Here is a 24,464-nt window from a genome sequence, read left to right on the forward strand (position 1 = left end):
GATGCTGACCACTGTCTTTCACAGAGCGGTCAAATTCGCGTCCCGCCTTCTTGGAGGCTACTAGGGCGCTAAACGTCTTCGCCTACTTGCTCGTACAGTGCCTTTCGTACACTTTGGATACGTACTATTCACAGTGGCAAGTGTGCTTTTCAAGATCATCGCCGTTTTCGTGATACACGTTTAGTCTACTGGTCTCTGTCTCAAAATCGTTTCAATTAAAGGGGCCCTTTGTCTGCGATGGTTCGTTAGGAAGTAATTGCATTACTCTTGGGCTATAATGGATTGCTCGCAGTGGTCCCTTTTCATGACCATCACGGTCATTAGGCCTGAAGTTATTGGTGTATAAGAAACACAAATTATGCACGCTATGAACTTAACGTCGACGACGTTGCGGTATCGAGTACTACTTGTTGGCATAAGGAGACAGAAATTTGTAAATATTGCTGCTAGCACCAGAGGGGTTTGATTTAATATTGTATGTTACGTATGTGCGGGGTTACCCAAAGGTACTAATATTGTATGAGTATTTAATTGATCATGAACACCGTCCTGTGATTACTATAATGAGTGAAATCGAGACTCACGGAATCCTTGTTAATGGTGTCATTGAAATTATTTTCCAACCTGGGACTGGTGCTGGCTTTCAGTTGTAAGCCTTTTGCTTTCCAAGTGTTAATTACAGTTCTTTTCAGATTGTGTAAAGAAATATCTCACTTGTGAGGTGTAAGATGGGCACTGGAGGTCCAGCAAATGTTTGGCTTTGAAATAATCCAGTGTCAATTGGCACCAACGGAGGAGCCCTGGCTGTTAGCAATACTGGACCCGCAATGGACTGGGGCGGCTTATTGTATGTAGCAAGTTTCGTTCATAGCACACTACCGAGCTTGAGTGGAGCCTTGTATTTTCTAATGGTCTAAACCACTGTCACTGTATTTGTTTGTTTCACTGCATTTGTTTGTCTCATAAGTTTTGAATATTTATTTACTTTCAAGGTGTGTAAATTGTCTCTCAAAAATTTATTGTTTATTGACTGCTCATGGAGTTTGTTTAAATGATTTACCTATGATTCAAAAAGAAAAGGCGACCCGCATCAGTGTCTTAAGGATTTAGAAATCTTACGAGGAGTCTTGTAAATGTATGGTTCTTCAAAATGATTTTTAATTTTATGTTTTTAAATTCTATTTGCTGGAAGCAACTAATCTAGTGAAAAATTTTAATTTCACATTTTAAATTCGTCCACTTGTACATAAAAATTTATAAAAGTGTAATTAATGTTTGTTCTTAATAAATGTTTGAAAGTGTTAGTTTGCCGTTTGACACTTTATCCTCGTCCCACTGCCCACTTGATACAAGATTCATGTAATTTATATCGATTTGTAGTAGGATTTTCGAACTTACACTGTATTCGGACATTGTTTGATACCTTTCAGAAAACGAGCTACTGAATGACAATCATAGTGGATTTGGAAAATATCGTTCTTGTGAAACAGAATTCGCACTACATACACTCAAATTAGTGAGTATTATCGACCGTTTGCATGTTTCCAGATTATCACAAGGGTTTTGTCAACATTCTTCAAAAGCAGCTTGTAATGAAATTGCATGCGCATCGAGTATCGACTCGGATGAGTGACTGGATTCGTGATTTTGTGTCAGAAAGGCCACCGTTTATACTAACTGACATGAAGTCATCCAGTGAAAGGGATGCGTTATCAGGGGTTCGCCAGGAATATGTTATGGGCTCTCTGCTGTTCTTGTTCTAAGTAAACGAATTAGGAAATAATCTGAGCATTTCTCATAGAGTGTTTGCTGATAATGCTGTCGTTTACCATCTAGCAAATTCTTCAAAAGATCAAAACCAACTGCAAAATGTATTAGAAAATATATCTCCTAGGAGCGGAAAAGAACAAATGTTAAGACAAAGGGTTTTTCGTTGCGGTGTGATCTTTCCATGCAAATTCAATGACCAACGCTTTCTTCCGAGTGCCAAAATATTTCGCAGACTCCCATGCACAGAAGGAGAAATGACCTTCGTGTAATAGGATTAAGACGTTGATTTTTCTCAGAAGATTTTTGAGAGTGTAACGGTAGGGAAATGATCTGAGAGTAGTTGTATGCGCCCCCCGACAGACTAATAAGTATGAATTTCAGATCAGTCATGCAGATGTAGATGTGGACTTGCTTTTCCTTCTCCTACCTGGAGGGGTAAGAAAAACATAAACGGTTTAATGCATATGCTTAGCTCATATGAAACAGGCTGCACTCTTTCCTTCACAGTAAACACAGGAAACTGGTTGATTTTAAGAAAGGTGTATTTGGTTATGAAGTGAGACAGCGAGGACTTGTCGCGGGCGGCCTCACATGAGCGCGGCCGGCGGCAGCGTGACGATGTCGTGGCCGGCGACGGCGGCGGGCAGGTCCGGCACGCTGCGCACGCGCGATCCCGCCTCGCAGCAGAACGCCTCCACAGAGCTGAGCGCACGCACGTACACCGTCGTCAGGCCGCCCACCACCAGCAGGTGCGTGCCTGCGGACGTCATACCGACACTCTTAAACTAATTACTGCTAATGCCAGAGTGAGGGTTCGGCACACATATTGAACATACATCCTCCTCTCTGTGTCTGCCTCTTCCTGCTTCTATCTATCCACCTCATCCTGCCACTTCTACCCGTCTGGCTCCTCCCCAGCCTCTCGCTACCTTCATCCCCTCCCCCTCGCTTTTTCTACAGTGCCCAATCGACAATTGTAACCCCTGCAATGCATTTCAGTGAAGCAGGATGAGACTAACCCCACAACTCACCTGTCCTACAGCACACGCTAGATATCAGGAGCTTGAAAATTTATTTGTCCCTGATGTTCAGGCCACTATGCAAAAGAGGTCTATATCACAGCCAATACTACTCCAAGATACTAATTCAACATAACACACCTGTCATGCATGGCAACCTACTTGTTGGAGCCTGGAAAACTGATTATTGCTTGACATGTAGGCTGCCCTGTGAGGCAGGTTGATCTGGCTGACAGATAACGTTCTCACACGACATGCCTGTTGTGCAGGGCAGCCTATACAACAGGGACTGAGAAATGACACTTTTTTTCCTATATCTACATTCCTATTGGAGCTACATGGTTATAAAGCCCACAGTGCTCATACTCATGAGGACTGTTTTTTCTGTACCAAATTTGGTTGAAATCAATCCAGGAGTATGGAACGAGATGCTGGACTTAATAAACAAAAGAACTAAAAACTTAATAAAACACAAAAAATGCAATTAAAATCTTTAGAGAAGCCACACAAATTAAAAAATTAAACCAATGGATCGTTTTCAACCAAACATGGTACAGATATCACTTACTGTATGGAAAAGAACACTTGGGGGGGGGGGGGGGGGAGAACCAACAATCTCCTATTGAGGTGGGAGTGATGATGTGAAGGGAGAAGGAGAGAGAAATAGATGGACAGGCAGAGAGGGGGAAGGAGATGGACCCAGATAGGGGGAGGAGGAGATGAACAGAGAGAGGGAAAGGAGATATGGACAGAAATGGTAGAATAGGATGTGCACAGAGAGAGGGGATAGGGGGTGATGGGGAGGGAAAGAGGAGGAGATGGACAGGAACTGGGGGAGGAAGCGATCGTCAGAAAGAGGTGGAGGAGAATATGGACAAAGAGAGGGGAGAAGAAAATTATTGAGGGGATAGGGGTGGAGGAGCAGATGGGCAGAGGGGAGTATGAACAGATGGATGCAGTATAGACATAAAGGGGGGGGGGGGGGGAGGTGGAAAGAGAAAAGGGACAAAGCACAACCAGGCAACAGTGGGTACTCAGGTAGTCCACCAATAAATAACACATTACAGAGAAAAGTTCTCTACTACTGCGAGAAACTGCTGTACAGAATAGATTGAAAGTGCTACAAGGTAACTTAAGAACTGCGTCTTTATACTCATTTCCTTTCATATCCACTGGAAACCTACTGAAAATGAAACCTGCACTCATCTGTACAATGCTTTAGGATGTGTTAGGTAAGCATATATAGTTTTCCTGTCTAGTGTTCATTGAATGAATGTTGAAGTTTCCTCTGAGTGGGACAGTATTGTGAACAAAAAATCCCACGACGTAACATATGTACATGGATCACAGAGTTACAATTCCCAGCCACCTGAACAGTGGCTTACAAATGGTTCAAATGGCTCTGAGCACTATGGGACTTAACATCTATGGTCATCAGTCCCCTAGAACTTAGAACTACTTAAACCTAACTAACCTAAGGACATCACACAACACCCAGCCATCACGAGGCAGAGAAACAGTGGCTTACACGAAGTTTGCAAAATGACCCCGCATATCCGTTTGCCGCCCTTTACAGGGCTACGAATTATCTTACTGAGTGCACAGGGTTGCCGCAAAATATATCACCATATGAGATAACAGACTGAAAGCAAACAAACCTTCGCCTTTCGGTATCAGACACACATTATTCTTGTAGTGGAGATAGGAGCATTTAGTTTCTACACAACCTTAATACAACACTTCTAAGAAGGCTTTTCATGAACTCCCTATACTAATAATTTAAAATGGACTATTTCAGACTTTTGAGCACTCTGAGACTAAAAAATTTCGCTTTCAGGAGAGTTACGTGATACAAACTGTATGAATTATATTTAACTGTTAATTTGTTCTCCGAAAGCATCATGCTGATGTTACCGACTATCGTGTTGGATACTTCATTTACATTAACTTCCAAGTCTTTCACAATGACACACCTGCTATAAGCAAGGAGAAAAAATTTTGAGTCATCTGTCACGTTTAGTGACATATCATTGATGTACAGGTTGAATCAGAGCTCCACCGACGAACTTTCAGAGGCTGTTCAGTGATACGTGGTACCGTATGGGTATTTTGGCATAAGAACATCAGTCTCCGGCAGATCATTACAGAGTAATAATGTAATTATGTTTTATTCGGTGTGTTATCGCAATCACCGTTGTTTTTGTGATGATATAAAGGGCGATCAAAAAGATTCCGTTCGAAGGCCGCACTAAAACTTCGCCTATATCGGTGTTTATATACCGGCATCGAAGTCGCGCTAGCTTGCAAATATGATGCAGCAGTGCCCTCAAAACCAAAATTTTTGATCGCCCCTTATATCTTCACAACAGGAAAGAAGCCTGTAATATGCAATAGTCAAAACGTACAATACACAAGACAAAGTAAGGCAACAACCCTCAGACGAAACACATACACTTTTACCACCGTGTACTCAATCTGTTTCGCCAAATGCAGAACTGTTCCCTTAAAGGCACTGTTCAAAATTTTGTCCGTTATAATAATGTTATAGCGTTACACCGACACTATCGCTTGTCTTACACACTCCAGCAATTAGTCGTACTGCTTCCGCTGCTGCGAAAACATTAGCCAACAGTGAAAATGAAACTGGGATGAAATAAATCTTTGCTGACTATATCAACCACGCTGATAACGAAAACGACAATGAAAAACTCGAATTGACTATCATTAAATTGGGGCAGTTTATTATAATTATTTTTTATTAGCGATCAGTGTCAATCCCTACCCATATAAACTTCTAAATCCCGCTGATGGTAGACAGAGTGATGTAGTTTCGGGCAACATTAGCTGTGTACATTTTATCGCTGTTTTTAGCGCGGGCTTATAGCAACAAAGGGAAGGGGAAGAGGAAGGGAGGAGCGGAGCATGTTTCATTTAAGCGTATTTTCGTGTGCTACAAGCTGTGTTCTTTTCGTGTGCTGGAAGAACGTGTTACTGAATTGTGTGAGGTCACTGTAATTCCTGTAATTCAATATGCCTCGCAAACGGTTATACAGTGCTGACAATGTTTGCTACATTTGCAGACAGGTTATACTGAAATCGCAGAGGAGGGCAATAACGTCATATGTTAGGAAGGTGTACAGACTGAACTTTGGCTGTAAAATAGGTGACCAGAATAAGGCCTGGGCTCCTCGTATGTTGCATATCTTGTGTCTCGAGTCTTCATTCGTGGTTGAATAGCAAAAGATCTTCCATGGACTTTGCTATACCCGTGATCTTGCTGGAACCATCAAATCATGTGAATGACAGTTAATTTTGTATAATAACTCTTGTTAATCTTGTATGATAACTCTATTGCCACATGGTATTTCTAGAAGAAAACGTGTGCCTTGACATGTCCTAACATACGCTGACCATGCGACCACTGCCTCACGGAGACAAGCTGCCTGTTCCCGTCCCACATGATAGTGATAGTACGAGAATGGTAGTGACACTAGTGCTGCACCATCACTTTGAAAAACACAGTTCTTCGAAAGATCCTGATTTGTGTGTAACAGTATATATAAAGATACTGACTGAGTAACACAGTGTGAACTTACTGATCTAGTGAGAGATCTGGAATTTCGAAAGGTAAATCTGAATCGTGGGGTCAAGACCACAACAATGGAATTGCCCTGATAAGACGGTAAATGTGACCGAGTTTCGTAACTGCCATATGCCATTACTTCCATTTTTTCAGAAGTGAAAAGAACTTTGTATTTTGTAATAATGTATAGGGACTAACGGCAGCTGTGAGCATTCGCCATAAAATTGGAGCTTGTTTAGAGACTCCTCTAAAGTAAGTGTCAAATGAGTGCCACTCCATAATGGCAACGTGTTACCATCAATTCCGATCGGGTATGTAGCTTACATGAAAGAAACATATGTAACATGAAACAATTATTTTTGCTGCGATTGAACTACGACAAGTTTAAATGGCAAATTTCCGAGGATCTGAAAGTCACTGGCATCTTACTTGGACTACAACACGGCTCCACCAAATTCTGTCGCTGTGTGTGAAATCTTATGGGACTTAACTGCTAAGGTGATCAGTCCCGAAGATTACACATTACTTAACCTAAATTATCCTAAGGACAAACACACACACCCATGCCCGAGGGAGGACTCGAACCTCCACCACACACCGTTGGGTGGCTTGCGGAGTATAAATGTAGAAATGTAGATGTAGACCAGCCTCACAGTCAATGACTGCAACGCCTTAGACCTCTCGGCTAATCCCGCACGGCTAGCCATATCAAAGCAGTTCATTATAAGAAGGAAGATAGGCCTCAACGTCAATTACTTGAGCCAGGATCTAACAATGTTACGTACGAACCACTTGTCGAATCCAAAAACATAATTCTCCTTGCTCTTCATTTAAAATTGGGCCTAATGAAAAACTTCGTTACGGCCATGGGCAAATCTGGGAAACAGTTCTCTATTTGCGCGAGAAATTTCTACGACTTTGGGAGACGAAAATAAAATAGGGGCTTTTCGTTGGTCCCCAGGTACGCAAACTGTACAAAAATGAGCATTTCAACACCATTCTGACAAGTGATGAAAAGTTAGTGGCGAGGCATTTCTTCAAACGTCAGTAAGCTTTCTACTAAATAAGAGGGCAGAGAACTATAACGATCTTGTAGCAAATCTTCTTCATTTCTGCAATAGACTGGGGTGCAACATGTCTTTAAAGTTGCATTTTCCAGATTCCCACTACGACTTCTTTCCTGATCACTTTGGTGCTGTAACCGACGAGCACGGAGAACGCCTCCATCAGCACATTTCGGACAGTGAAATGAGACACCAGGAAAAGTGGACTGCATCAGTGTTAGCCAACTACAGCTGGACATTAGTCAGGGGATCACCAGTAGAAAACTACAAACGCCAGGCAAAGCGGTTGCGCCTTCAGTATCCTTCCTCCGAAGGAGGAGATAATATTGCATTTTCATTAATAGTTTCGTTATCAACACACTCGAAAACATAAAGATTAGCTGTTTTCATACCTGTTATAAAATAAAGTAAAATTTTATTGGATAGTATATTCCTAGCAACTAGGTCAATCGGAGTCTCGGACGTAAGCGGTGGAACACATTTGTTTCCAAACAAGACACGCAACATGTATCATCGACATTTGCACTGTTGCGCTAATTCAGTGCAACAGAATTACAAAGTTAAGCGTGGCAAGAAACCACATGAAATTCAATAACGCCGTTAGAAGCCGCCAGAGATCGTCTCTGAAGAACCTCTGAAAGTTCTGGCTCATGCATTACATGAAAAAAACAGTGGATGTCTCCACAGTGAGAGTCCAATCTCTTTCGTGTTTCTTGACGCTGGAGGACAATCTTCTGCTTCCTACTTTCCATGGTGGTTCAATGGTTCAAATGGCTCTGAGCACTATGGGACTTAACATCTATGGTCATCAGTCCCCTAGAACTTAGAACTACTTAAACCTAACAAACCTAAGGACATCACACAACACCCAGTCATCATGAGGCAGAGAAAATCCCTGACCCCGCCGGGAATCGAACCCGGGAACCCGGGCGCGGGAAGCGAGAACGCTACCGCACGACCACGAGCTGCGGACTACTTTCCATGGAGTGAACCATTGTCGGTCATACGACGTAATTTAAGATCCAGCATAACAAATATTTTCTGAAAATAAAACGATGACAATACCAGCAATTTCAAAATAATTTTGGAATATACGAATATCGTATGAAAGTGTCTGATATAGGCCCATTAATGAACATCTGAGACCAGCATGTCCCTCCTATTTCAGCTCCAACTTTTTTGTAGTTGCTTTCTATTAAGCCCAAACTTTACAGAGGCTCTTGTACAGAATGAACCCGATGTCCAGCGACAAATCTTCGAAGATTATTAAGGGATATTTTCTATGGTGTTATGATGGACGGGTGCCTTTGCAGGGACTCGTTACAAATTAGTAATGTAACTACGTTTTTTACTGTTTCTCATTCCAGTTATCTTTATTTCTTTGAAAGAAACCAAAATATACTTCGCATAATACACGTAAGTCTCAGATATTTGCAAAGGAACAGCGATACGGTTGTCTTTTCTGCGGGAACTTGCATTCACTGAAGCCATTCCGCTAATTTTTCGTCAGTAGGATTATTCATACTTCAGTGTATCACTGTTTACACACGGCCAGCACTGTCGGAAAAACAAACCAGAACAGAAACTAGCAATACCAAATGCAAGCTTGAGGGCGAAGGGTAAAGTGGACATTACTGTTAAAAGCAAGTACCGTGAGTGAATGGAACAAGTTTGTTTCCAAACAAGACATACAGTGCATATCGTCAACATTCGAACTGATATTGAGATATTTTCAATGAAGTACATATAGGAAGATGAATGGTTGTAAGAAATCAAACGGAATGCAATTACTCTGTAATAAACCACCAGAGACTACGGGTCCACTGCGCCAAAATTTTCAGGAAATATCCCTGAACAATGTCTGGAATCTTGTTAGTTAGTTTTGGTTTCACCCTGATTTCACTAAACTAAAAATTACAAAACCACGAAGGGAGAATGGAAGAAAGATAAGAGTTTAGGGCCCACCACTGCGACCGTGATTATATGTGATTTTTCACTTTACCCAGGTGCCTGTGGAAGCTTTTTCCACTTCATTTAGAGAAGAGTTGTGTGGGGGTTTGGAAGGAGGAGAGTGGAGCCAGCGATAGCCTGTAGCTCTGGGTCTCAGTGAGGTGTTGTCAGGTGAGTCAGTACCAAGAGCATTGCTGTCAAGAAACAACGATCACCGTTCGAAACTCTGTCTGGCACGAAATTTTAACTTATCACACACGATATACACGTTGTATATTGCGCCAAGAGTGGAAGAACATCATACCAGTAACACTGGTGAACGTATTGCCATATCAAACTCCGTGTTACACTTTTCCTCGCAAGGCGGCTAATCCCACGTCATTTACGGTACAGCATGATGTCTCAACGTGTTGCGTTATCGAAGGGAGTTATAAAAAATATTGAATCTGAAAATTTCTGGCAGATTAAAAACTGTGTACTAAACCGGGACTCGGGCATGGAGCTTTGCCTTTCGCGGGTAATGTTAAGATCAGCCTTCACAGTTTTTCCGGTTTACACATTATGATAGCACCGTGGATATAACACTGTTCACAAAAATCTGGTTAGCTGCGAGTAGTATACCATTCCTTGTCGACACATGGGACAACTCACGGTGATGCACCTACAAATCGAGCAACGTCATTCACGGAGTGATTATGGGTCCATCCAAACACGATGATGCTATTTTGTCACTCTGTCGCGTCTGCATCTCGACCCATGTAACTACACTCATGCTAATAAATTAAGGATATGCTGATACACGGTGAAACAACGCTCTGGTGGGCGGTTTGCGGGTTTAAATCACCTCGGGGTATGGCCATGCGGTGTTTTGACCTGCGGTCGTCGCACGGTGGTGCTGGCACCAGTCCAGATACGCAGAGTTGTGGTGGTACATGTCAGAGTATGATGCAGCGAGTAAGTGTGCAGACGTTTTCAGACGTGCTAATGAAGACTGTATGTTGAAAATGGCTCAAAGAACACATATTAATGACGTTATGAGGGATAGAATACTACGGAGACTGGAGGCTGGTCAAATGCAGCAGGTCGTAGCACAGATCCTCTGTGGGCCACAAAGTGCGATCTCAAGATTATGGCAACGATTCCAGCAGACAGGAAACGTGTCCAGGCGCTACAGTCGGTACATCCACAGTGTACAACACCACAACAAGACTAATACCTCACTATCAGTGCCCGCAGACGGCCACGGAGTACTGCAGGTAGCCCTGCTGGCGACCTTACCACAGCCACTGGAACAGTTATCTCCAGACACACAGTCTACAGTCAACTGAAAAGACATGGTTTATTCGCCCGGAGACCTGCAAGGTGCATTCCACTGACCCTTGGTCACAGGAGAGCCCGTAAAGCCTGGTGTCAAGAACACAGTACATGGTCTTTGGAACAGTGGTCCCAGGTTATGTTCACGGACGAGTCCAGGTATAGTCTGAACAGTTTTTCTCTCCGGGTTTTCATCTGGTGTGTACCAGGAACCAGATACCAACCCATTAATGTCCTTGAAAGAGATTTGAATGGAGGTCGTGGTTTGATGGTGTGAGGTGGGATTATAATTGGTACACGTACACCCCTGCATGTCTTTGACAGAGGAACTGTAACAGGTCAGGTGTACCGGTACGTCATTTTGCATCAGTATGTCCGGCTTTGCAGGAGTGCAGTGGGTCCCACCTTCCTCCTGATGGATGATAACGCACGGCCCCACCGAGCTGCCATCGTGGAGGAATACCTTGAACAGAAGATATCAGGTGAATGGAATGGCCTGCCTGTTCTCCAGACATAAACCCCATCGAGCACGTTTGGGATGCTCTCAGTCGGCGTATCGCTGAACGTCTTCAAACCCCTTGGACACTTCAGGAGCTCCGACAGGCACTGCTGCATGAATGGGAGGCTATATCCAGCAGCTGCTCGACCACCTGATCCAGAGTATACCAACCCGTTGTGCGGCCTGTGTACGTGTGCATGGTCATCATATCCCATATTGATGTCGGGGTACATGCGCAGGAAACAGTGGCGTTTTGTAGCAAATGTGTTTCGGGGCGGTTTTCTAAACTTATCACCAATACCGTGGACTTACAGATCTGTGTCATGTGTGTTCCCTATGTGCCTATTCTATTAGCGCCAGTTTTGTGTAGTGCCACGTTGTGTGACACCACATTCTGCAATTATCCTTAATTTATGAGCATGAGTGTAGCTAATTCCAGGCAATCGAGTGATTCACATAGAACTGCTCATTGTCGTGACTTACAACGGCGATAGTGGGTGACACTGCTCACAGTAGTCGAAAAGGACAAGCGTTTTGTTTTGAAGGGGTAAGAAATATTGTGTGTGTGTGTGTGTATGTGTGTGTGTGTGTGTGTGTGTGTGTGTCAAGGGTGTTTCTATTGGCTGCACATTACGACAGTTACTTCAGCAGTGGCTACTTAGTTGAGGCTTATGAGTGCGGCAGGAAGTAACAAAGGCTTACCTATGTACCCGACGGCGTGTCCGTGTCGGGGAACGGAGAGCTTGGCGCGCACGCACCAGCGTCCCTGCGTGGGGTCCCAGACGTCGACGCTGTCGATGCTGCCGATGGGCGCGTCACGTGCTGCCCGCGTGGCCCCGCCGGCCAGGAAGAGCGTGTCCTGCAGGCACAGCAGCCGCGAGAAGCACACCGGCTGCCGCAGCTGCGCCGACATCGTCCACCTGGTGGCCATGTCAAGCTGCTAAGCCTCCGCACACCTGATTCAACAATGTTATGCGAGGTGGCTAAAAATTACTAACAAACAAAACGGCACCCGAGCCAACAGCCGTGATAATCTGAAACCGAGTGGTAATCTTAGATCGGTGCTGACAAACATTTCGGCACAGCTGGGAACGCTCTGTGACCGCTTTCTTCCTTTAAGCTCAACAGTCTTAAACTGGGAATGGTTTTCGTCACATTATGTCACGAAAAGTTTTCGAGAGAAATATACAGCGCCGAATTTAAGTCGTTCATGTTCATAACTGTTATAATGTCCAGAAATCTTTGGCCGATTATCTTTATCTCCACAACAATCAATATGGTACAACTCGGTGGAATACATTCCCAAGTCACTTGAAGTACTCAAAAATTACCCCTTGATCATGTATCACGGTTGTGAGCTTCGAGCCATCTGCAACAGCGTCTGGGCGTAAATGCATCTGTCATGAATTTTATACCGATGTTCCCTAACTCCTTTGTGGTCCCACATAGACAAGTCCAGCGCATTTTGATCTGGCGATCTCACCGAGCATTCTCACCGTACAGGGAAAAAATGGAGGAATTTGTCATCTTCCAGCAATGGAAACGAGGGCCATCGCTTTGGGTAACTATAGATAAGATTCGACTATTATTTCTCTTTTAACTGAACTAGGCCCAGTGACACGTCATAGCTTTGGCTATACGCACATTGCTTGAAAAATGGTCAAGGCACCAGGGAGGCAGTTCTGACGTTGCAGTTGATAATGGAAGAAAGACTGAAGAGAATTAAGGCAAGTTCATAGGATTTGTCCACCTGGAAAAAGCGTTTGACAATGTCTAATGGTGCAAGATGTTCGAAATTCTGAGGAGAATAGCAGTAAGCTATAGGGAGAGACGGGTAACATGCATCGTCTACAAGAAACAATAGGGAACAATATTAGTGGATAATCAAGAACGAAGTGCTCGGATTGAGAAGGGAGTAAGACAGGGATGCAATCTTTCGCTTCTGCTGTCCAATGTATACATCGTAAAAGCAATCATGCAACTAAAAGATAGGTTCATGACTGGAATTACAATTGAGTGTGAAAGGATGTTAAAGATAAGATCTGCTGATGACACTGCTGTGATCAGTGAAAGTGAAGAAGAATTATAGGAACTGTTCAATGGAATGAACAGTCTATGGAGTACAAATATTGGTTGAGAGTAAACCGAAGAAGTATTGAGTAATGAGGAGTAGGAGAAGTGAGAATAGCGAGAAATTTAATGAAGTATATGAAAGTAAGGAATTGTGCCACATTTTGAAGCAAAATAACACATGAGGGACGAATCGAGGTGTATCAGAGGCAAAGAGAGCATTCCTGGACAAAGTAAATTTGCTCGTATCAAACACCGGCCTTAATTTCAGGAAGAAGTTCATGAAAATATACGTTTGGAGGACGGCACTGCATGGTAGCGTATCATGGATCGTGAAGAAACCGGAACACAAGAGAATCGAAGCATCTGAGATGTGGTACTACAGAGGAATATTGAAAATTAGGTGAAGTGATAAGATAAGAAAAGAGAAGATTCACAGAAGCGGCGAAAAAGGAAGTACTCGTATGTTGAAACCACAGACTTGAAGAACAGCAGGATGATAGGGTATGTGTTGATGCATGTCTGCCCAAGCTAAGACTATTGCGCAACAGATAGTCCATTGTTAGAAGAGACTATTATTCTAGGTTTCCTGTAAACAGTTCAGCTGCGGTACAGATAACAAGTACATCCCAGTGTGCCACTCAACTGTAAACGTTCTCCGAAGCTGCAGTACGCTCGACAATATTATTCTTGTGAGCGAAAAATCTAAATTTCACACTGATCCACTGTGAAATTCTAGTAATGTATGAAACACTGCAATGCCACTCCGAACCGTGTTGAAATGGAATCGAAATTTAACCAAAGCCCCACATTCGTAGCCGTTGCTGACCAGGAAATCCAGACCTTGTACCACGCCATGTCCGTCTTTTCGTGACAGAGGAGCGGATTTTGTCGTCTAGGAAATGAACGGTTGGTAGAACGTTGCGACTGTTGTTTGCAGAGGCTTGGTGATTGTGACGAAATACAGTGTCATGTATCTGCCTCACTGCAAAGTATAATGCACCATTCAATAAAATTTACTTGGTCTGCCATAATAGCGTGTGACCTACTTTTTGAAGTGCCCTCGGAATTCGACTACTGCAGTTGTTTATTTCGTGGAGAACTGTGGTAATGAAAAATCTAACAGCTTCGCTTTCGAAATAATTTTGTCATCTTATACAACCAATTACAAGTGTCTTTTTTCATTCAAGGTATTTCTCTCACTGAATACAACTGTCACGTAATAGTTCTCGCAGGTTTGAAGTACAGGATTAATGAAAAGTCAAGCTGTGTATATCTGTTGAAAATAAGACACTCAAACTTAAACTGAGTGTACAAATTGGTTATGTGACTGATAAACCGTGGCTACTATACTACTGGCCATTAAAATTGTTACACCAAGAATAAATACAAATGATAAACGAGTATTCATTGGACAAATATATTATACTAGAACTGACATGTGATTATATTTTCACGCAATTTGGGTGCATAGATCCTGAGAAATCAGTACCCAGAACAACCACCTCTGGCCGTAATAACGGCCTTGATACGCCTGGACTTAGAGTCAAACAGAGCTAAGATGGCGTGTACGGGTACAGCTGCCCACACAGCTTCAACACGTTCGTCAAGAGTAGTGACTGGCGTATTGTGACGAGCCAGTTGCTCGGCCACCAGACGCTTTCTATTGGTGAGAGGTCTGGAGAATGTGCTGGCCACGCAGCAGTCGAACATTTTCTGTACCCAGAAAGGCCCGTACATGACCTGCAACGTGCGGTCGTGCATTATCCTGCTGAAATGTAGGGTTTCGCAGGGATCAAATGAAGGGTAGAGCCACGGGTCGTAATACATCTGAAATGTAACGTCCACTGTTCAAAGTGCCGTCAATGCGAACAAGAGGTGACCGAGACTTGTAACCAATGGCACCCTATACCATCACGCCTGGTGATACGCCAGTATGGCGATGACGAATACACGCTTCCAATGTGCGTTCACCGCGATGACGCCAAACACGGATGCTACCATCATGATGCTGCAAACAGAACCTGGATTCATCCAAATAAATGACGTTTTGTCATTCGTGCACCCAGGTTCGTCGTTGAGTACAGCATCGAAAGCGCTCCTGTCTGTGATGCAGCGTCGAGGGTAACCGCAGCCAAGGTCTCCGAGCTGATAGTCCATGTTGCTACAAACGTCGTCGAACTGTTCGTGCAGATTGTTGTTGTCTTGCAAAGCGCCCCGTCTGTTGACTCAGGGATCGAGACGTGGCTGCACGATCCGTTACAGCCATGCGAATAACTTGCCTGTCACCTCGACTGCTAGTGATACGAGGCCGTTGAGATCCAGCACGGCGTTCCGTATTACCCTCCTAAACCCACCGATTCCATATTCTGCTAACAGTCGTTGGATCTCGACCAACGCGAGCAACAGTGTCGGGATACGATAAACCGCAATCGCGATAGCCTACAATCCGACCTTTATCAAAGTCGGAAATATTCTCCTCTTTACATGAGCATCACAACAACGTTTCACCCGGCAACGCCTGTCAACTGCTGTTTCTGTATCAGAAATCGGTTGGAAACTTTCCTCATTTCAGCACGTTCTACGTGTCGCCACCGGCGCCAACTTTGTGTGAATGCTCTGAAAAGCTAATCATTTGCATACCACAGCATCTTCTTCCTGTCGGTTAAATTTCGCGTCTGTAGCACGTCATGTTCGTTGTGTAGCAATTTTAATGGCCAGTAGTGTATAAAAGTGGAATCATGACGTACTCCTAGATTTCGTTATCACACTGTGTCGAATGTTTGACAAAAATTTGTTTGTTAATACCCACCATTTTTGTTTCTTCACTACTATGGCATTATCAGTGAGTTTACGATTTTATCTGTGATGCTACACGAGTGACAGAACTTGTCTCGGCTACCGTACACATTGTTGCTGTTTGAATAAAAAGGCCCTAACGTTCGACTTAATGTTATATGTAACGGGATACCTGGAAGAGTGCATTCGCCAGTATTGCAATGCACTATGCTTGTCTGTGTAGTATAATAAATATCATTCGTACAAATATCAAGTTGTGAGTTTTTGTGACTGTCAAGAGCCTCATCGCTATCCGCGCCGTACTTCGGCGTGCCAGTAGTTTGCGTGTGCTTACGCGTTGCTGCGGGGGTCGTAGCACTCGACGGTGTCGGTGATGGTGTGCGAGCGCTCGCCGTTCATGCCGCCGGCCACCCAGAGGAGCCCCCGGAACTGGGCGGCCGCCAGACCCATGCGTGCCTCCCGCATCGGCGCCACGTACTCCCACACGCCGGACACGGGGTTGAAGCGCTCCACCGACCGCAGCACTCTGCACACAAAGAGCCTAACTTGGTGCATGTATCTTGGAACTGGTACGCTAAGGCCAGGCTGATCGCAACCTACTGGATTCGATGGTAAAGCTACATTCTCTGCAAAACAGAAAAATACGTAAACACAAGATCTTTCATTGTTTCATACACAATCGTTTGACAACACTGCGGCTGTCTTCGTAAATGTCACTGAAGAAAAAGCTGCAACTAGAAAAATTTTTTGATCAATTATTTGTTGCACAGCAGTAACTACTGTACTTTCGTGCTTAAGCCGATCGCCAACCGGCAGCGAGGATTTCTCGAACAAATTTGACAGTTTCGTCCCACAGTATAACAGGATATTCGATATTTTCTGGTTTACAAAAGCTTTCACATTATTTGAAAGATATTCACATTTTATTTACTTGAGGAAAAGTTTTGCTTCATACATTATAGCATAGAGGTCCGCGTTAGCTTTACCTGACACGGTGACCAACGAGCTAGGCTAAAGACGACGGACACATTTGTTCACATCTCACGTCACGTCAGCTAGTAATTTGGTTGGCTATACCAGAGACCAACATGGCACAGTAATGGACTATTTCTATACCTATGGTGGCTATTATTGGAAAGATTGCTACTATCGGAAACATTGTTGTTCTTAGCCTAGATCACGATGAAAGCTACATTACATTTTATTTTTAAAAAGAGTGGTAATATCCAATAAAGTCTTTCTTTCTCTTGTAGGATAATGACTAGTTTCTCTTTTTGATGAAGTAACTACGCTATTTATAACAGTATACGAGTACACATTCTCTCTATCAGTACAAATGTACAAGAGTTGGATGAAATTTTGTAGGTACACTTGGTTTTTTAATTCTAGCTGAAAATATGACTACCAAATTCCATCCAACTCCAATAATTCGGCGCTGATAAGGAGAATTCGTATACTGCCGTAGTGACCTGAGTTAGTTAATCAAAAAGAAAACCAAACATCAACCTAAAAAAAAAAAAACTTCGCTGGATATTGCCATAAATTTTTATTTTTATTTTATTTCATTTTATTTTATTTGTAATGAATGGTATAGCTTTCATCGTGATCTAGGTTAAGAAAAACAACCTTCACAATAATAGACACCACAGCCTTGGAGGTATTCCATAGAAGCACCACCAAGTCCTTTGGTGCAGTCGACCAAATTAAAACGTTGCAGTATAATTTCATTGTCCGGCCCATGCCCATTCCCAATGTAAATTTTCGTAAACCATAAGATTATTTGAAAGGGGGTTATTATTTCATTGGTTGACAATATCCACTTGACAAGTTTATTTCTGCAAATTACGTAGAAACCAAGCCGATGTTTGGAGGTTGTTGTGGTGTCTTCCTTTATCTGGTCTGTGTAAAATTGATAGGCACTGTGATATGTCTGTTTCTTTCTACACTATATGACTACTCTGCAGCTCACACCTAAGTGCCTGGCAGAGGATGATCGAACCACCTCACACTATTTCTCTGTCTTTCCATTCTCAAAGATCGCGCTTCAAAACCGAACACTTAAATGTTTTCGTGCGAGCTCTGGTTTTTCTTCTTTTATTACGATGACTATTTCTCCCATGTAGGCGGGCATCAGAAAAAAAAATTGCATTCGGAGGGATTATCACCGCAACAAAAACGCCTTTGTTTTAATGACTGCCACTCCAACTCGCGCAACATAACCTTGACACTTTCTCCCTTATTTCGCAATAATACGAAACGAGCTCTTCCGTCAGTCCCACCTGGTTATGAGTCCGTTCCGCTCAGCAGTACTCCAGAAGTGGACGGGCAAGCGTAGTGTAAGCAGTCTCTTTAGTAGACATGTTGCACCTTCTAATTGTTCAGCCAATAAAATGCAGATTTCGGTTTGGCTTCACCACAACATTCTCTATTCGATCGTTCCAGTCTCAGTTGTTTTGTAAATGTAGTCCTTTACGATTTTGCTCTGTGAGGTATGTTCCGAATGGTGATCGATTATTTTCACTATTATTCATGTGTTCACATTTTAAAATTTCTCACTTTTTGATCCATATTTTACTGGATTTACATTTTGCTTTACAAAATCCAAATCGAGAAAATTTTATGCGTTGTTCTAGTAAATGATACATAAGTGAAACTTCATGGCAGATTAAAACTGTGTGCCCGACCGAGACTCGAACTCGGGACCTTTGCCTTTCGCGGGCAAGTTTTCTACCAGACAAAGGTCCCGAGCTTGAGTCTCGGTCGGGCACAAAGTTTTAATCTGCCAGGTAGTTTCATATCAGCGCATACTCCGCTGCAGAGTGAAAATCTCATTCTGATATATAAGTGCTTTTATGGTGTTTTGTGTTTTCTTCGTTTTTGTAGCGCGTGCTAGATTTTGTGTGATACTTGTCTCCCAATAAGATATTTGTCATCATCTTTATTCCGCGTTCGATCAAGTGTAATTTCGTCGAATCTGTGGCCTGTGGTGACAGGTGGGTTGCATCAGCAGTGCAGGTACCCCGCAGCCGCAGCTCACGGTACAATACTGCTACCGAACCTATTACTGACAATGTCTTTATAAAATTGTCATTTACAGTTGTAGATTGCAAAAAACTTGTGGAAACGGCGATCAAGTAGGTGCGAGGTGACGGTGACGGCGACGATTTATTTTTCAGACAACAATATCTGTTAAAAAAAACTGAGACAAGATTTGATCAAAGAAGCGAAAATGATATCATTTCAGATGACGTTATATCTGGGTAATCATAATGAATTTCTTAAGAATTTTTTACCAGCATGTTCAGCATCCTCAACTGTTAATACTGACACATCTTTATCACAACCGCAGGCGAATTTTACTGACAACAATATAAATAAACATAACTGGCTATACGCAACCTGACAGATTAACAAATTTCAGATACAAATGTTAAATAAACCTCTAGTGTTTTATTGTTTGAAGGGTTCTCGGGTGTCCAGCCAGGTACGACCGTCAAATGCCCACGCTATTTCGGTAAATAACCGTTCCACCATCATCAGGTGGTGCTGATGCAATGGTATGTCCGCTCTCTGCCGATAGTATTTATCCCTCGCGGGTCCGGATGTGATTCCGTGCGCCGGCAAAGTGCAGCGTGTCCAGTGGTGAGGGTAACGGTAGCTGCATAGGTGGTGGTGGTGTGGTGGTTGGGAAGGGGGGGGGGGCAGTATCTCTTCGGCGGCCGTGGCGGAGTGATCTCGTGTGCGCTTACAACGTTGCTTCTTAATAGAGCTCGGTATTGATTTCCAGGCCTTATTGAGTTGGTAGCCAGTGCCCTGCTGACAAGGTTGTCTGTTACGCGAATTTCTATGGCCTCTTTGAAGATGCAGTCACTGTAGTTATCTGTGAAGGCTAGTACTTTTTCTCGTCGTAATTCGCTGTGTGTCCAGTGTTTATGCAGTGTTCTGCTAGGGCAGATTGGCTTGGTTGGCCTAGACATGTGTAGCGTTGGTGTTCTTTGCATCGATCTTCCACCTTACGAACTGTTTGGCCGATATAGGATTTGTAACGCCCGCTTTCTTGAGGCCGACATCGTCTTTCACCGTTCCAAGTAAAGCGCGCGCCTTAGCCGGTGATCGGAAGACTGTCGATCTTGTGTCACCTAAAGTCTCCCTATTTTGGAAGACACGCTGCCTGCAACAGGTAAAAACACCAGGTCTTTTTTCTCATCTTCCATTTGTTCTTCATCTTGGTCCCTACTGCGCCTGTTGTCCGAAGGCCCTTAGGACTTGGCGGTTGCCATATCCATTCCTGCGGATCACAGTCTCCAGGTGTTTGAGTAACGTTGATAGGTTCTCTTCGTCCGAGATCGTATATGCTCTGTGTACCAAGGTGAGAAAGGGTAGTTGTCCATATTTCTCGATATCCATAGTGAACTGTATGTTAATATGGATGGAATTTGGATGTTGTAGAAATATTTGTAGTTGATCCTTTCCATGTGGCCAGATTACAAATGTGTCGTCCACATATCGGAAGAAACATACAGGCTTCGGTACGGCAGTTTCCAGGGCTACTGCTTCGCAATGTATACCTCAAATGAACCAAACGTAAAGTAACCGGCACCAACATTGTACACTGCGTACCCCTCAAACTTAATGCAATAGGTTTACTTAACTTCAAATGGTTCAAATGGCTCTGAGCACTATGGGACTTAACAGCTGTGGTCATCAGTCCCCTAGAACTTACAACTACTTAAACCTAACTAACCGAAGGACATCACACACATCCATGCCCGGGGCAGGATTCGAACCTGCGACCGTAGCATTCGCGCGGTTCCGGACTGCGCGCCTAGAACCGCGAGACCACCGCGGCCGGCTTACTTAAGTTCCAAATGTCACAATAACTATGACCAACATCGAAAAATTGACACTTTATCATCAAGCTGTGATGTGATACTAATATATACAAAAAATCGGTTTATTGTGTCAGTTACTTTCCTCTGAATCGAACAAGGATCATATAACGAAGATAACGCATAAACCGGAAAAAACTTTTTTTCAATTTCTTAAAGGAAAAGGAGAACCTCTACCGAAAAATTAACTCCAGAATTTGACGAATCTTTTCTTACACACGGTATTTCGTACAGTAAGAAATCGGGGAAACCCTTTTTTGCATATACTGCAATCAGTCAGGAGCCACGGACGCTTCGTAGTAACCGCTAGTCAATGTGTCTGCCGTGTTCGTCAGTCGCACTGCGGTGACCGCAGTCACCAGCCGCGTTAGAGGAAGTCCACCATTAAGAAATAGTTCAATAATCTTTAGAAAACTTGAATAGTGTTTTGGTGTTTCGCTGGAACTTAAACGATTTTAAAATACAGTAAATGAACATGTTGAATTCTAGGTGTAGGCTATCAATTACAGAATACTTCCTTAATGTGAGACAGAAGGGCAAAACAAGCGATGGACGTTTGCATTATTACTATCCCTTTGTTGTCCTTTTCTTCCTCTTTCACACTTCTTCAACGCACAAATTACGTAGTACATGTGGTAAAATCCATCATATTCTTATACACACTGACCAGTCAGAACATTATGACCACCTACGTAATAGTCGGTATGTCCCCCTTTGGCACTTGTACAGAAATTAGACTGTAATTATGAGACTCGAAGAGCATGAAAGGGAAGGGAGTGTGACAGAGTTGTAGCTTATCTGAAATGTTATTCAACCTGTACACTGAGCAACCAGTAAAGGAAACCAAAGAAAATTTTGGAGAAAAAATTTAAGTTCAGAGAGAGGAAGTAAGAACAACGAGGTTTGCCGATGACATTGTAATTCTGTCAGAGAGAGTCAAGGACTTGGAAGAGCCGTTGAACGGAATGGATAATGTCCTGAAAAGTGGTTATAAGGTGAACATCAACAAAAATAAAACAAGAGTAATGAAATATAGGCTAAGCAAATCAGACTATATAGTGGGGGGGGATTAGATCAGGAAATGGGACGCTGAAAGTAATAGATGAGTTTTGATATTTGGGCAGAGAAATAACTGATGTTGGTGGTCGAAGTAGAGAGGATAGAAATTGCCGGCTGGCTATAGCAAGAAAAGCGTTTCAGATTTAGAGATATCTATTCACATATAACATAAATTTAAGTGTTAGGAAGTCTTTTCTGAAGGTGTGTGTCTGGGGTGCAGCCTTGTGCGGGAATGACATGCGGGTGTAGTTCGAACAAGAAGGAAATACAAGCTTCTGAAACTCGTTGCTACAGAAGAATGATGAAGATTAGATGGGTAGATCGAGTACTAATGAAGAGATACTAAACCGAACTGAAAGGAAATTTATGGCACAACTTGATTAAAAGAAGAGATCAGCTGATAGGACAGATCCTGAGGCATTCAGGAATTGTCAGTCGGCTAATGGAGGGAAGTAGGGAGGGGGGAGGAGTAAAAATTTTGGAAGGAGATGAAGGGATGAACACAGGAAGCAGGTTCAAATGTATGTAAGTTGCAGCAGTTATTCTGAGATGAAGTGGCTTGTGCATTATAGACTAGCGTGGAGAGATGCATCAAACCAAACTTCCCACTGAAGACCGCAACACAACGATGATCTTATTTCCTTCTGTCTTTCAACTGTTTCAATTTCTCTTTCCTTCATTATCTCTTGTTCTTTTTGTAAAGCTGTTCTAGCGAAGCGTTTTCTCAGGACGTAAATACTGCCTAAAATAGGGAGACCTAGCTTATGTGTCTTTCGTCAAATTTATCAACACTTCCGTATTATTCAACCTTTGCACTCTACGCATAATATGGACAACGTAAGATCAAAGTCTAAAATATAACATTAATGCACACGTTAGAAAATAATTTGCACGGTTACATATTTTCAATTTACACACGGTACCAGTCGCTGTTGTTCTTTCTTGTCAAAGCACTAAATAGTTGTAAGAGGCTGCTCAAATTATCCGGCAATGATAAGACTATTTCTCTATTTGCTGTCCATTCATTGGCCTTGATGATGAGGAGAGAAGGCGATGGGGTGGGGCGTGGCGATTTGGAGGAGTTGTATTGCGCATATTATCGACGTCAGTCTTTAATTATATACAGATAGTAAAATAGACTGATACGTTTTTAAAGGTTAAAACATATACATAAATTTTACTCATTTTCAGCTGGGCCGCAGCATAGATTACGTCACAATATGATATTTTGTATGAATAATTCCAGGTAAACTGAAAATGGTTTAATCAGTAATCCTCCTTCTTTACTACAAGCTTGTTTCCGCTATAGCGCCAGCCTCAAGTAAATCTGTAGATGTAACATTTGGTGAGTATATTTACATTTATAAAAGTTGTACAGAAAGGTCAGTTTGCATACATACTTACATCTAATTGAAATAGATGTCCATACTGCATCAGTAAGTAAACTGCCCACTGTCTATTTGTTGTTAGATCGCTCTAATCACCTAAGGTTTTTTTGTATAGAATATTTTCGCAAAAGACTTTTACGGTTGGAATGACAGATTATTCTCGTTGATGTTTTATGTTTACACTACATCTCTGCTAATCAGTGATGTTAGTTGCACTTCACCGCTATTATAATTTTGACAACATGACAATCTTTAAGTTCCTGTGTACTTTGATTTTTATCCGTTCTCGTTTTCTAAGATGCTTTGAGAAAATTGAAACTTCACGCCGTAATACAGGCTCAATTCCTGAGCATTAGTGCTGTGCACTTACTGCTCTTACATGTTTTCATATTTTTAACGTTGTTTTCTGCTTAGCTAGGCCTGTATTACGGTGTTAAGTATCAGTTTTATTAGGCTTTCAAGTCAGCAATAGTGTATACTTTCCTGGTTAAATAGCATGTATGCTATTAATAGACGTTTTTCCATTGTGAAACTGGTCCATGATCGAAACCGGTAGTGAATAAGTGTTGCAAGACAGCACTTCTCCAAGAAAATGTAGTGGTGATAATTTTTTTCCTATCATCGTTTTGTGGGGTTCGTCAGCGACAAAAAGTTTCATAAATGGTTGAAACTACACTCCTGGAAATGGAAAAAAGAACACATTGACACCGGTGTGTCAGACCCACCATACTTGCTCCGGACACTGCGAGAGGGCTGTACAAGCAATGATCACACGCACGGCACAGCGGACACACCAGGAACCGCGGTGTTGGCCGTCGAATGGCGCTAGCTGCGCAGCATTTGTGCACCGCCGCCGTCAGTGTCAGCCAGTTTGCCGTGGCATACGGAGCTCCATCGCAGTCTTTAACACTGGTAGCATGCCGCGACAGCGTGGACGTGAACCGTATGTGCAGTTGACGGACTTTGAGCGAGGGCGTATATTGGGCATGCGGGAGGCCGGGTGGACGTACCGCCGAATTGCTCAACACGTGGGGCGTGAGGTCTCCACAGTACATCGATG

The 24,464-nt window shown here is 42.9% G+C and overlaps 1 protein-coding gene across 1 annotated transcript in view; it reads right to left on the reverse strand.

Moving 5' to 3' along the window:
- Positions 1–2,357: 2,357 nt before the first annotated feature.
- The window catches only part of LOC124776499, a 185,515-nt gene continuing 163,408 nt past the window's right edge, over positions 2,358–24,464 (reverse strand). The window contains exons 18-20 of the mRNA XM_047251520.1: positions 16,403–16,594; positions 11,902–12,119; positions 2,358–2,527 (exon numbers count right to left, since the gene is read on the reverse strand). Coding sequence (XP_047107476.1) covers positions 2,358–2,527; positions 11,902–12,119; positions 16,403–16,594 — 580 coding nt within the window. The remainder of the gene's footprint in view (positions 2,528–11,901; positions 12,120–16,402; positions 16,595–24,464) is intronic.

The sequence above is a fragment of the Schistocerca piceifrons genome, chromosome 1 (genome assembly GCF_021461385.2).
Source record: "Schistocerca piceifrons isolate TAMUIC-IGC-003096 chromosome 1, iqSchPice1.1, whole genome shotgun sequence".
Classification (NCBI taxonomy): Eukaryota; Metazoa; Arthropoda; class Insecta; order Orthoptera; family Acrididae; genus Schistocerca; species Schistocerca piceifrons.